Source organism: Paramormyrops kingsleyae, chromosome 18 (genome assembly GCF_048594095.1).
Source record: "Paramormyrops kingsleyae isolate MSU_618 chromosome 18, PKINGS_0.4, whole genome shotgun sequence".
In the NCBI taxonomy this organism is placed as follows: domain Eukaryota; kingdom Metazoa; phylum Chordata; class Actinopteri; order Osteoglossiformes; family Mormyridae; genus Paramormyrops; species Paramormyrops kingsleyae.
The window spans coordinates 11463839-11478886 of NC_132814.1; the positions used below are offsets into that span (position 1 = coordinate 11463839).

Here is a 15048-nt window from a genome sequence, read left to right on the forward strand (position 1 = left end):
TTTCTAGAACGCTTACAAACTGAAGTAAAATGTCAAAATGTGACATGGCACAATAAATGTCTTCCAGTATCTCAAACACTGTGAATAAAACAACCAAAAACTCATTAAGTCTATATCATATAGAAACACTTCTGAGATGGATTAAAAAATAAGCATTTCCTATTTTTTTTTCTCTATAGAATTTAATTCTTGCATAAATTACACAAGTATTCATATCACAGTTAGCAATGCTGTACAACACGTATTGTGCTTAGTGTACATTGTGTACCTGAGGTTGGCCTTTGACTTAATGTGCTTAGGAGCACAAAAAAAATGCAAATATGTCATACAGAAAAAAACCAGATACATGTGACTTTTGTTGCTTGGATTTCTGATACACTTGTCACTATGACCACTGCTGTGTTTATATTCTGTGGGACACTTTAAGGCAGCAATTCAGAAAACAATGTCTGGATTACTATCTTTTTTACCTACTACTATCGGTAAAAGCCTGTACAGGCAAGAAAAAAAATAACTTGCAGCCACAAGTTTCTTATCATTCTTTATGGTATTATAACCAGATAATCTCTCAGAATGCTCCAAACTGGCACTCCTCCTCTACTTCTAAACTTATTAAAAACTCTCACGGAAAGATTTGGGATTTTAGGAAACCAGTAAATGAGAAGCAGCAATAGGAACAATTTCAGCTGATGAAAGAATGTCATATGAATAAGACATGCATGCATGCGGAATGCCTCGTGCAATGCTGCACAAACTGGTTCACTGGAAAGAATCATAAGTACTGCGTTGTTCCACACAAGTTATGTTAGACGTCCATGTATTTACTGTTCCAATATGAGTTATACAACAGGCTACTCTGGTTTCTTGGGTGATAACGCATTCCTTACTAGCAATACATGCTGATTTTGCCTTTATATTACTGGCCTGCCAGCCCTCACTAAAACAAGCACAAAGAAGCCAAATTGAAGATGGCTAATGTGCATTCTGAGACATGGACATAGAGGCTGTTCCAAAAAGCTACGGACGGACTCCCTGGATGGGCTGACGACCCATTACAGGACACACACAATAGGCAATTGAGAAACACCAGTTCAGCCAAATTACACATCTTCTAGTAAACTGTACACAAAGAGCCATGATAGGAATCAGGAACCAAGACAGGAACTTAAAACCCTGGAGGTGCAAGGCCACAGTGTAACCCATTGAGCCACCATTGTGTTATGATTCTTTATTCTTAAATACAATGAATTTCTAGCAGACTTCTCTCTCTTTTTGTAAAAATGAACGTTAGCTTAAGTACAGCCAAGGGCAACAGGCAGAGTTGGCATAATACCGTCCTGCCGTTGCTGGCTGACTGTAGGGCAAATTTAAAATCATACAAACATTCTAGTGCAACTGCAGTGATGAGACAGGCCTGATTTTATTGCTGCACATTCGAGGTCAGAGGGCGTTTGTGAGAAAGGCTGCACAGGCTCGCCCCTCATTCCCTGGGAAGCCCCACAGGAGCAGCAGGGAGAGTGATGTTGGCCTGACAGGACGCTGTGCCCCTACAGCATAGTAATACCAAACAGAAGATGCAGATGTATCACATTCTTCAGGCATGAAATCATTCACTCAAAATTCAGATAAAGCAGAAAGCAAATTTTTCATTTTTTTAAAACCAGGGTTGTTCAAATTCAACATTCATTTGGCTTTTTTTTTCCCCACCGTGGCCTCCTTATCTGGATGGAATGATCGGGAAACTATCAATTTTGCAAATAGTCTTGTAGATAAACGCAAGAGTGAATTACCTTTAGCACAAGTTTAGCAAATTCTAGATAACTCCTCAAAAAGCTTCTAACACAAATTTCCAGAAAAGTATCTGAAGATTATATACTATGCACTATAGTTTTTCAAAGAAACTCATATGATGATGCCGACCTGAGGCAACCCGGGGCAAACCTCACTGGATCTGAAAAGCTTCACAATGTTTCCGTTTGCTGAGGGGGAAGAACTGTCTGTAGTTCAGAAGCCATTCATATTTTTAACACAACAGGGTGCAATCTGGCACTCCATTCCTGTTACATATATGAGGAGGAGGAGCAGCCAAAGATGTGCTTTGGTTACACATTGCTTGAAGGCTCAACAGCAGGATCCAGTACAGTAGCCTTGATGGATACTGATCCCTTTGGTTCCCATAGAAGCAGACAACAGAGAACGTAAAGTGTCACTCAAGAAGAGGCTGTTGACGTTTTGTAATGAAGTACAACAATGACAGCATACATCTGTCGCTGTTTTTGCAGTTTCTTTTGAGAAAGACCTTAAGCAAACAAATTACACAGTAGGCTACAGTAGTGGCGTGTAGCTAAACAGCCAAGAGACTTTAAAACGATTCACAAAAAAACTCCAACTTGTTATTACATGTACTTAATGTCGAAAGGCCAAAGGCAAAATACTCTACTAAGAGCTTACATTTATAGTTGCAGCCCTTCTAACAAGATTATCTGTGTGTATCAAGTTGTTCAACCATATAATTTATTTTTTACTTTGTTTAATACAGAGGTGTGTGACATCTACTCAGGATTTATTAGTGTCATCAGGTGAAGATAATTAACACTGGTCTGACCTGACAGCACAGGACAAAGAGGGAAATTACAAGATGGAAGAGGGAACATGCGCTATGATTATATGAAGCTCCTACTTGGTTAAGTTTATTCCTTCATTTGCTTGTTTTTACTTTATTCATTTATGTACAGGAAGAGTGGGCTGTGAACAAAGGTCATTGTTTGTGTAGCTCTGTCCAATTAGCTTTTATCGAGGTTTGTCCAATGTTTAACATGCAGAACTGCAATGGCGCCAGTCACAAGTCGTGTGATACGAGTCTTCAAAGCAGGCCTGGTAGATAAGTAGCAGGTGAAGCACGACGTTACTGCTCAGGCAAATACGACGCTGGGCAGAAACAGCTTCGAAAGCAGACAGTTACAATGTAATCAATGAAAACAGCGCATTTCAAAGACAGCCACCACTCTGCATTTCGGTCTTAAAGCTACTTCTCTTTACTGGAAATAGAACTTTCTATACCAAGAGCAGAAGTGGACAAAAATAATTCCATATTAAAAAAAAGAAATGCATGTTTATTCAGCATGTAACACATAAAATACATTTCAGCATATTCAGGTAAGCACTGTTGAGCAGAGTGTGGTTCTGCAGGTTAGAACTCTTGTACCCATGATCAAAAGGTCACCAGTTCAAATCCCATGACTGCAGAGTGATCATCTCACCGCTGGGTCCTTAACCCCAACTGCTCCAGGGGCGCAGCACAATTGGCTGACCCGGTACCCTGACCTCAAGCTCCACTCTCACCTGTACATGTCTGTCTCTCACTGGAGAGCAAGTTGGGATATGCAAAGATGGAAATGTTGTGTACTTGCCCCCAGTACAATGACAAAGACATTCTATTCCAAGATACTACATGCTAGAGAGCACTACAAAGTCATTTTCCTCCAGTAATTTTTCATATGAAAGAACAACTAGAGTAAACGTTGGGGCAAGAAATTCAGTATGCAGACAGACAAATACAACAGTTAGACAATGAGTATGCCATTGAAACTTCATTTAAGCTCATTCTTAAAAGGTAGCAGTTTTCTATATCTTTCAAATACTGGACATAAGCAAGTCTTAAACATCAAAATCTTCATTAGCAGCATAATGTGCAAAATATTTCGAATGCGTTTTATCAAATGAATGCAAACATAAGGCAATTTATTTTTCTCCGCCATAAGCAAATAGGACTCCACCTAAAAACCAATTTAGCAGATCAGGCAGCCATTTGCAGAAAGCACAATTTTACTTTGCTTCATTAGCTGAAAAACTATTTAATAAAGTTACATCCCCTCTTTGCCACTGGTTATTACACAAGTACTTCCAACTTTGCTGGAAAAGATTCACCTGCAGTACAAGCATCATGGTTTCAACAAGGTCCAAGCAACATTTTAGTATCTTTCCTTTTAACAGTGCATAGCAGGCAGGTCTAGCCAATATCTGAATATCACTTATACTTCATGAGGATCCTGCAATTAGGATCCTAGCGGACACCCTTAACCAGAGAGTTACATAAGTGCTTTGAAGTCACCATCAGTAAACTTTTTAGCAGGTGAACATCTCATTATTAGAAACAAAAATATGAGTGCCTGTTATCGGTTTTACTGCTTAAAACACTGCTTTAAGCTTTAGAGATCAGTGGTTCCCTGTACTTGCGAAAAGTGTTTCCACTTTAACACCCTATCGCTTACCGGCCATTTTTCAGGATCAGATTGTCGTGGTTTTTCTAAAACAATGAGGCACCAACAACAATTTTAAGCCCTCAATTTAAAGCTACTTACAGAAGAATCAGGTGGCATGGTGGCAAATCTTACTGTGCATGACCTGACTATGTACGACAGGAAATGTGCAATGCAACTTCCTTAAATAAAAAGTTAATAATTGGTAATACAATTTAGCACTAACTAAATCCATCCACCCATACTTCACTTTTTCACTTTTCCTGGCCAGATTCGAAGTGAAGCATAGAACATTTGCCAGGTAACACAGGACAGGGGTACACCCTGAATTTGGACTCCAGTCCACCACAGGAAACACACATCAACCCACCTGACACACTCAAACCTGCACTGAGTGAGGGTCAGACCCCCAGAGCTGCAGGTTTAAAGCCACAGTGCTGCCTGCTGAGTTTCAGGTCTCCCAGATTAAGATAATCAGAATTTTGAAATATTTTCAGTCCACTCAGCAACACTGGATAATGTAAACAAAAACAGAACAGAATGATGCTTGAGGAGCTATTTTTTCAGTAGACGATCAATACAGGCCTAATGGTTAGTATATTTATATCATGTGACATAACACTGTTAAAGGACTCATCAGTATACAATTCAAAAGAAATCTAAGTGATCCTGGATATGGATAAAGTGATATCAAATTAAATTTTTATTGCTTGACTAAACTAAGATAAAACTAAATCAGATAAAAGGTCAGCACTTTGGACAAATACATAGAAGTTTATAAATTGACAAGACAAAATAAAGAGCCTGTTATTTTACAGTTGCTCCTACGTTCCCCCTTCCCGGAAAATGCAATCCATCTACAATGCCTAAAGCACCATCGAAAGGAAGGAAGTCTAAGAGAGTAACAATTAAAACACATTTAACAGCTGCATTTCCCCACACGCCCATGCATCCTCTGGCACCTCGCTACTTTAATACAGCACATTAAATTAATCTGAAGCAGCAGATTTATTTTGACCTGTGTCAGAACAGTGATAAATCTGTAGTAAAATGGTTTTTACTGATACCTACAGGTGTACACACGTATGCGCGCGTGCGCACACACACACACACACAGACACACACACACAATTTGTATTCATATCTTTGTGGTGACCATTTATATGGTGAAAAACCCTACTCCCAGCAATAACAACCTTAACCCCTACCCAGCCCTCACCTTAACCACAAGTAACCAAACAAATTACAAGACTTTAGGCATTTTTTTGTTTTTTGATTGCAGTCACAGACTACAAACCTCACTTTCATAAATAATAATGTAGGAACTTGAGAAATGCCCCCACAAGTTAAAAACAGATTTTACCATATTGTGGGGACCAAATGGTAAATACAGACCCAAACGCACGCACAGTGAAAGTAAGTTTAAATACATAATATTGGTATCCTTTGTAAAACAAAGTGCATCGCTCACTGGGGAAAAGCACTGAATGTGACCTACAGGCAGTCCCTGGGATAAGAACATACAACTTACGGACAACTCGTACTCACTAACGGACTGCCATAAAGCCTATCATATTAAAAATTCAGGTTAAATACGATGGTTCGTAATAATCAATGCATGCACTACCGTGTGATGTTCAGGAGAACATCGCGCGGCCTCTGAGGTTTGTCCGCTCAAGGTATAGTACGGTACCCTATGAAGCTACTTTTATTACTGCATTGTTATCATGCTGTCTTATGTTTTAGTGTATTTAGAAGTGTTTGATAAGTGTTTTATATACAGAGAAATGCAATAGATATACTACATAAGAACTGCATGCATCTTTTCGAACTTGCATTCAAATTTAACTTTAAGACAGACTTGAGAAATGGATCGCGTTTGTACCCTGGGGACTGCCAGTACTGAACGCGGCCTCCTATCTGCTCAGGAGCTAGGAGGGAACAGAAGACTACCTGTGGGTCCCTGAGGACTGAGCTGAGAAACAGTCAGTCAAACACCTGCCTGATGACCTGACCTTTGGTGCCACCCATTCCATCCTTGACATGTGCGTGACATCACGCAGCACTTCCCCCCGCCGGACTACCCAATCACATTCCCCAACCACGCCCCCCTCACCTGTTGAGCAGATGTGGCTGCAGCTCACAGCGCTGCATCTGCTGCCCGCATGGCTGGAAGGGACACAGCACGCCCAGCTTGTCCAGCAGGTTGCGCACCAGCAGGCTGGAGGGTCGGCACTGGGCCAGCTGCAGGCGCTGCCGGTCCACAGGACAGAAGTCCTGCTCGCGCAGGAAGCTGCCCAGGCACTGGTAGCAGTACGTGTGGCCACACGGGGTGTCCATAGGCCGCAGTAGTGGCTGCAGGCAGATGTGGCAAACCAGTTCGTCATCTACCTCATCCCGGTACTCGTACAGGTGGTTCTCCTGTGCGGCATGGGTCTGGCCGCAGTCTTTGCAGACCTGTGCCCAGGTGGAGCTTGGTGTCGAGGTCCTGGGCTCTGTCATGGCAGACGGCAGCGAGGATCTAGTCCAACTCCCTCAGCTCAAAGAAATCAGTGCGTCTTTGTATCCTTCAGATCTCCTCACCACCTCCGCTGCCCCAGATTTCTACTCCAGCGAGCCGCAGCGTTGATCCATTCAGGCGATTGGAGATCCAGAAGCTTCATACTCCAGGATGATTCATGCCAGACTCCTAAAACAGACAGACGCATTTCAAAAATGCGGCTCGAATGAGATTTTACCCCCGGCTCACAGTCCGGTTACAGGAAATTACACATTTCCTTCGGGTCTGATTGTGGCTGTTTCCTCTTTGCTTGTTTCCTCCTCGGTCAAACACTATCCCAAAACAAGCAGCACAACTAAACCGCGCAGAAAAGCCAGGATTCAAAACATTTGCCAAAATCAAAAGCAATGTGCAGAAGGAATGAGACCAAAAATGACCCACAACACACTAATCTGGGTGGTTAATTACACCCCCACCCCAAATCAGCAGCAGGTTATTTCGTTTCCAGTGAGGTTTTTTAAAAAAAATATATATTTTTTTAAAACTATACCTCAAACTGCCCCTGTTAATAATACAAGCATACGTTGGAGTATTAATACTACTTCAGGAAGAGACAAATGATATGAGCATCAGTAACCAATAAATATGTACGATAAAAGTCCACGAAATGACAATAAGCAGCTACCACTCTCCACTCAGAATGGCTGTTCCCTGCAGCTGTACAGCTGAGTGAATGATGCATATTATTATTTCATTCAAATCAATACACTGTATAATGAAATGTAAACGATAAATGAACAGTTTAAAGCTTATCACACAACATCCCAAAAGCCTCCCTGAGCACGTTTCCACACACACGTGCACAGACTCAAACGCGCACCATCCCTGCACCTTACCTGCAAGCCAAACTTTGCCAAGGGCAGCAGCCGAAGGCGCTGGCTGCTAACATCCCCCTGTCCTGGCATGCTCCCAGCGCCGCGCTGGCCACCCGCCGCGTTGGAAACGATTACAGAGAGCCCTCGTGCTCAGCCCCAGCACCGTGCTCCCGCTCCGTCCGTCACCGGTGTCATCCCGCTAACCTTGAATGCAAGCGGCAACGTAACGACTTCGCCGTGCGGGTAAGACTTCCCCGGCTGAGCTGCTGCTCTGACGGAAGCGAGTGCACTGCGCCTCCAGCCCCGTGTCTGTGTGAGGGAGGGAGGCGCGTGCGCTTGTGTGCGTGTCTGTGTGTGTGTGTGTGTGTGCGTGCACGCGCACACAGTGGACACCCTAACAGCCAGGTGCACTGTGGGAAAGCCTCATTTGCATGGCTGCCTAGTGACACTGGCTGTGGAAGGCAAGGTGTTCAGCATGCCGGCAGGACCATGTTACTGGCACTGACTACCTACTAGTGCAGTCTGGTAATTACCAGCCCCGGGACTTTCCCACTTTATTACTGAGGGACTAAGTATTCCCACTTTATTTCTGAGGGACTAAGTATTCCCACTTTATTACTGAGGGACTAAGTATTCCCACTTTATTACTGAGGGACTAAGTATTCCCACTTTATTTCTGAGGGACTAAATATTCCCACTTTATTTCTGAGGGACTAAATATTCCCACTTTATTACTGAGGGACTAAGTATTCACACTTTATTTCTGAGGGACTAAGTATTCCCACTTTATTTCTGAGGGACTAAATATTGCCACTTTATTTCTGAGGGACTAAATATTCCCACTTTATTACTGAGGGACTAAATATTCCCACTTTATTACTGAGGGACTAAGTATTTCCACTTTATTACTGAGGGACTAAGTATTCCCACTTTATTTCTGAGGGACTAAGTATTCCCACTTTATTTCTGAGGGACTAAATATTCCCACTTTATTACTGAGGGACTAAATATTCCCACTTTATTACTGAGGGACTAAATATTCCCACTTTATTACTGAGGGACTAAGTATTCCAACTTTATTACTGAGGGACTAAGTATTCCCACTTTATTACTGAGGGACTAAGTATTCCCACTTTATTACTGAGGGACTAAGTATTCCCACTTTATTACTGAGGGACTAAGTGTATATTTATTATGACGGAGCTGACCATCTTGCATTTCACTGCAGGTCAAGGTCTGACTGTGTACCTTGCACATGACAAAATCCTTGAATTCTTGACATCTTAATTCAAAGCAAGACGATTTTTTTCTGCCATTTTTCTATTTTTAGATGACAGTTACATCCACACTTTTGCAACTTTTTGGGAGAGAAAAAAAAACACATATCTAAATGGGCAGAAAGCCACCCGCCTGCTTTTTAAATTACCCTCAGATAAACCTGGAGCGCTGCTAATGCGAGGGAGGGTGGGAAACAGGGAAGAGAGATTAGACGGGGTAAAAAAAAAGAAGAAAAAAAAAAAGGAGAACAAACAAAATGAAAATGGGTGGAGATGGAAAGGGAGAGGAGAAAACAGAAAGAGAGAGGAGAAAGGGGATCCTGCGCTGTTAATCCCACAAGACACATGCAGGATGCAGCTCGTGGTTTCATTAACTGTTTAGATACTGGCTTCAATTTCAGGCACAGGAACTGACAGTTCAGCCATAAGGGGGGAAAAAATGACAAATTCTTCCACAACTTCATTAATTCTAAAGGTTGAACATAGTTATCAGGCTTATGCCTGAATCTCTTCAAAACCATGTTAAATCTCTTCAGTTACAGGATGTCTTAAAATTTCTTAAAAACTCCCTAAATATCTCAGACATAAATCCCATAAAGAGATTATGGGAGTCATTTTATGCTAAGGAGGGGTCATTTAAAAACATTACTTACTGTTATGTGTGATCCATACCACAAAAAGGTTAGACAAAAAAGGCCAGAATTCATATATATATATTATATAGCTAAGGGAAATTTCTGATGGAGACAGACTGGTGTCTAACATTACACTCTGCTGGCCCATTGTAAGGATTAGATAGGCTTTCAGATTACAACCATGTGGGATCCTCTGTCTATCCTAAGGGCCTGTTTGACTGGAGTGAATGGATCACTTCTCCAAACAGGCTACCTGCCTGTGGCACTTGTGTTAACAAAAGCAGGTTCTGAGCAGAGCTGAGATAGTCATTGAATGGCATATACAGTAAACTTTTCACACATACAACAAAGGACAGAGACAGTTTATCATATTCTAAACTATGCGAAGCATCTACAGTGCTTTACACAGTTGTTTGACTGTGTGTCATACGTAAAGCTGCAGAAAACGTTTAAAAGTGCTTTTCTTTATAAGTCAGGGCTGTTCTCTATACCTATTTTCATTGACCGGTACACTTTGAAGGAAAACAGTCAGCAAAACAAAAAATACTGTGTAGGAACCGGGAGCACATGTACCCGCAAATAATTAATTTGGCTTCTTTCACCCTCTCATATTACTTAGACCTTTGATTTGAATGATTAAGTCCCCCACCAGAACTATCAAACTCTATCCTATGCCCTTGACGGTTATTCTTGATAATACATACACTACACCTTTTAGCACATAAAAGCATGTTACCTGTTTTGTTTCACTGCACTGCTGGCCTGAGGTTTCTGAGGTTAAGTACTCAACCATGACCTTCGCAGTAACAGCGAAATGCATTCTGTAGGTTTTACTGTAAATAACTGAAGGACGCATTTACATTAAATGTTATTTGTGCCCAGGCTGAAGCCATGGGGCATTTTTCTAAATATGTTAGTACTGTTTGCTTTCCTATTTTTACATCAGAACTTTCCTTGTGATATGAAGATAGTATGATTCCGTGCCAGGGTGCCGCGCCCGCTTAGCAAAGGCAACACAAAGCACGCAGTCAGAGCCCTGCCTCCTGACCTTGCCTCCCTGCATGGTTCGCTCGTGCCACCGCGCCTCCCCCTGTCCGCGTGCGCTCCCATCCCACCCGGACTGGTGTGAGCCTTCGCGGCCTCCCTGGACAGCCGCCAGACCGGGAGGGCCTTGCACAAGGCACAGCCATCTCCATTACGACAACGCGCCCGGATTAAAACAAACAGAGCGTGGGGCCCTATAATCCCGCCACTGTTCCATGGCGAAGCCCGCGTGTGCGGGACGGCGTCGCCTGGTAGGGAGCTGGCGGCCGGATGCTCTCACCCAGGCGCCGACTGGTCGTCGGAAATTAGGCCATTTTCCCGGTGGGCCGGACTTTCGTTCCAACCGCCTGTATAATATGATATATATGATAACGATCTGCAAAATATCCCAAGGGGGACCACCCCCTCCCTGGTCGGCGGCGAAATATCAGACTGGGATCGCTTGACAGTCCGCCACTGCCCTCACCTCGGCGCATCCAATATTTCCCGCAAAAAGCAGCAAGTCCACAGAAAAAACTGCGTAACACAGAGCCCGATAACTTTTAAGTAGTCATCTGTCATTATGCTTTCATGAACTGACAGGGCAACTTAGATACGGTCAAGGTTCATGGCGTTTCTACGTTAGTGTTTAAAATGACGGAATATAAACACAATACGACATTTTCGTTAGAAGGAGACGATTAGTGAAATAAACAAGTGCCTGCAGACCACTATCTATGTATCTATATGCTTCAGCAGCAGGGAATGGGGGCGGGAACATGACGCACCCCCTCCCTCCCCCATGGACTACCTGAGGAACCCAGCCACACGACAGGGGGAAAATCTCCCCCTCCCGGGCCATAAAAGGTTAACTTAATGTCTCTGGAGAATCGTGTAATTATTAATTCCCTTAAATTCTGAACCATTAAATATTAAACGGCCACCAAAACGTCAAGGTTAGGACAGCTGCGTGCACACAGCGCGAGGCCATCTTCCTTTATAAAGGCGGCTATGGATTAACTCACAGCTTCAAACATGAACTGAACAGAAACACAACCTCAGAGAATTTCACTTTTACTGTAAAAGTAAATTTACTTGGAATCTGACACCAATATATAAATACAGACTCTTAACAAAAATTGAAAATGTAAGGTACATGTCATCGAGGCAGATATTTAATCGAAACGTGGTCGAAACGATAAAAAAGGTGAATGGACTGGAATATATAACTCAAGTTTAATAAAAAAAAAATGCGTTCAAGTTCGTAAAAATGCGTGAAAAGTCCAGCCTCGAGCTCTAACAAAACAAAGTAAGTCGTCTTACCTGAGAGTTACTTTCCGGAAGTAATAAAACACCCAAAAGAAGAAGTACTAAATAGAATTAAAAATCGCCGAACGCGCGTACTGCTGTTAATTCTTCGATCGGGGCGGCCGCATCTCTTTATTAGCAGAGGTTTATAGCCGCGGTTGGAGCTTTTCGTGCGCCGAGTCTCTCGGTGCCCGACGCCGCCGAGCACCAGGTGTGCTGTCGGGTCTCAGCCGCCCCGCCGCGTAGGATCTGACGTGCGCGCGCAGGAAGTCGCGCCAGGTGATCTTCGCGTGGAGCAGCTTGCTCTCTGCGGTGCGCGCTGTGCGAATCGGAGTAGTACGTGGGGTACGCCGATATTCATCGCTCGTGAACCATCCGAACATGTAAAAGCGCTCATACGTTTTGCTTTGTTCTATTGCTTTATTCTGTTTACTGTCTTTGTATTTTTACATGTAGATTTTTAGCTATGTTCAATAATCAGCTGCATGTTCAATTTGCTTTAAGTCATGACACCACTTGCACCAAAAGAAATTGCTTGTACTTATCTGTACTTGGTGAATAAAGATTCTGATTCTGATACATTATATATCTTATAATTTATGTCTGCGGGAGTGATCAGTAATTGCGGAGATATAAAAATGCATTTGCTGTCATTAACGTAAATGGCATCATGCATTATCTGTTTATGCATTTGTGCCCCAGTGACCAGTAATGAGCTATACGGGTATGCTAAAACGCATGTGCTTCTACCTGTGCATGTGAAGTTCTGTCATGCTTCCCTTATGGATTTTGAAACTTGGACAGTGAGTTTTGACACTTAAAATTTGGTAATATTGCAGAACATAGAAGACTTCTTTGTGATCGAATTTCGCGAATCAAATATTGATGTGCTCCAATACTTCATCACTGTCTGACATTACTGCAAAGTTATGAAAAAGTTTTAAGTGGATAATTAATAAGTATAGTTACCAATCCATCTTTCACTGCTGAGCAGGATCGCAGTGGGCCTGGTCTGTCCAAGACAACATTGGGTATAAGGTAGGGGTCTGTCATGATTGGGGTGCCTGGCCATTGTGGGACGCATTTTGGATACTTTAGAGAAGCCATTAGGCACGGCAGGAGGAATCCCAAGCACCCAGAACCGGAACGGACCCTGACAAGGGCAAGATGGGCTATCACCCAGGGTAGGGTCTTCCAAGGGGCCACCAGCTTAGCAAACTATCTGTGCCACCAAGCTGACAGTATTTACTGTTGCCACCATCAAGGTTCATGTTTTTTCTCAAATTTTTTTCTCACTGTTTTCACTGAAGCTTGTCTGGGGCGCCCGCTGACCCACCAGCTGCATCACCGTCTGGTACAGGAACTGCAAAGCCTCAAACTGCAAATCCCTCCAGTGAATAGAGAGGAGAACAGTGGAGGTCACATGGACCTCTCTACCCACCCTCAAGGATATTTACAACAAATGCTGCAGCAACGGAGCCCCCTCCATCACAAGGCAATAGCTGGATCACGCCCCTTTTACCTCTTGAAAAAGGTTCCGGAGCATTCTGTCCACCAGCAGGCTCTACAACAGTGTTTCCCCCGAGTTATCAGCCTTATCAACTCCCACCTCCCCCATAAACGCTGATAGAACAAGTGTCAAGCTGCATGTTTACCCTATAATATTATTTTGCAGTGCTCATATGCACTTTTTACTTGTACTATTTCACCGAGTCATCGTTGTGTACTATGTATTGTTTTTTTATCCAATATTTATTGTTCAGTGTTTATTGTTCAGCTGTCTTTTGTTCTAGAAGTTTGTTGCTCTGCAGAAATGTAGTTTAATTTTGTGTATGTGGCATGACAATAAAATAACTGGACTTCAGATAAAAGGCACAGTCCTACTGATTGGGAATTTTTGGCCCAGTTCTAACCCAGATCAAGCAGGCATTTCTATTTTTGACTGTTGTTTACAGTGTTCATGCATAGTTAAAATACCAGGAGCATCTCCAGTTGTCGCTAATGTGAAGTATCCCCATAATATGAATGACAACATGGATAATGCTCACTCCCATAATGCTGATCATTCCAGTAGAAGTGGTGTCATTTTAGCTCACCTCTTCTTAAATATTCACCTGGCAATTTAGAGGCTTTTACACCAACCTCTTGGCTTTCAAATTGGTTAGTAACAACTTAGCTATTGCTTTCTTCTTGCGATGCTGCAATACCACCTGCATTTCTATTGCTTTGTTGAAATTATTGAGTAATTCCTTATAGTCAATGGCGCTTGCTTATTTTCTCTATTAGTCTTAAATCACGCAGGTCACCCAAAGCTGCGGTTGGCAGGAGAGTGACGTCTCTCCCAAGGTTTTCTGTTTCTTGAGAGCTTAATCCTTTCTGGGGGTGCAGGAGTGACATGTGGTAGTTAAAATGGTGGAACAAAGGCCCAAAAATCATTCAAGTCAATTTGTGTAAAATCAGCCTTTTTATTTTTAATGAAGACGGTGGTGGAACAGATGAAGACGAGTCTTAGTCTGGTAGGTTAAAGTTTAATTTAGATTCCTCATCTTCTGCTCTGGTTTACCTGTAAACAAAACAGAAATAGAACCAACATCTACAGATATTTGCCAAGATACAGTGTTAGGCCAATGCTCACTCCCAGAGCTACACTGCAGCTCCAATGAGAGAACCTAACACCGTTCTTCCATGAGAAATTCCATAATTTGTGGTTTTGTTTATGGTGGTGGAAAATGCTGTCTCAGGCCCCGCAAATTCCAGATACTGGGTTGAGTGCTCTTGCATGACCGTGACAGCCATTGCATATTGTTGACATCATTTTTATGCTCACCAACCATTCATAAACCATTCAGATCACTTGGGACTGACACTGTATACGAAGGTATTCCTCTCCCATTAAGTATTCCTCTCCCATTAAGATCTGTGTGATTACCCACTATGGTTTTGGATTTATCCATATTTACCTGCCCGCCTATGAAGCTGAGCTACCAGAAGTCTTTGTCATGGAAAACAAGTATTCTTTTGGAGCACATCCCACATTTACTCATCTACTTCTTGAAAACAGGATGACACATCTAATTATATGACTCCTATTATTTAGTATTGTAAACAGAAAAATATGTTTTTAGGCAGTTAATCCTACACATCCCTCTCTTGGCTGTACTTGATGAACCT

The 15048-nt window shown here is 42.5% G+C and overlaps 1 protein-coding gene across 3 annotated transcripts in view; it reads right to left on the reverse strand.

Moving 5' to 3' along the window:
* LOC111838061 (ligand of Numb protein X 2-like) overlaps positions 1–12161 on the reverse strand; it is a 25309-nt gene extending 13148 nt beyond the window's left edge. The window contains exons 1-3 of one of the 3 annotated variants that reach the window (XM_023800636.2): positions 11893–12161; positions 7656–7838; positions 6376–6948 (exon numbers count right to left, since the gene is read on the reverse strand). In XM_023800636.2, coding sequence (XP_023656404.2) covers positions 6376–6761 — 386 coding nt within the window. In that variant the 5' untranslated portion in view covers positions 6762–6948; positions 7656–7838; positions 11893–12161. Of the gene's footprint in view, positions 1–6375; positions 6949–7655; positions 8127–11892 lie in introns of those variants that run through there. The other 2 variants (XM_023800634.2, XM_023800635.2) reach the window with 2 other exon arrangements.
* Positions 12162–15048: the final 2887 nt, after the last annotated feature.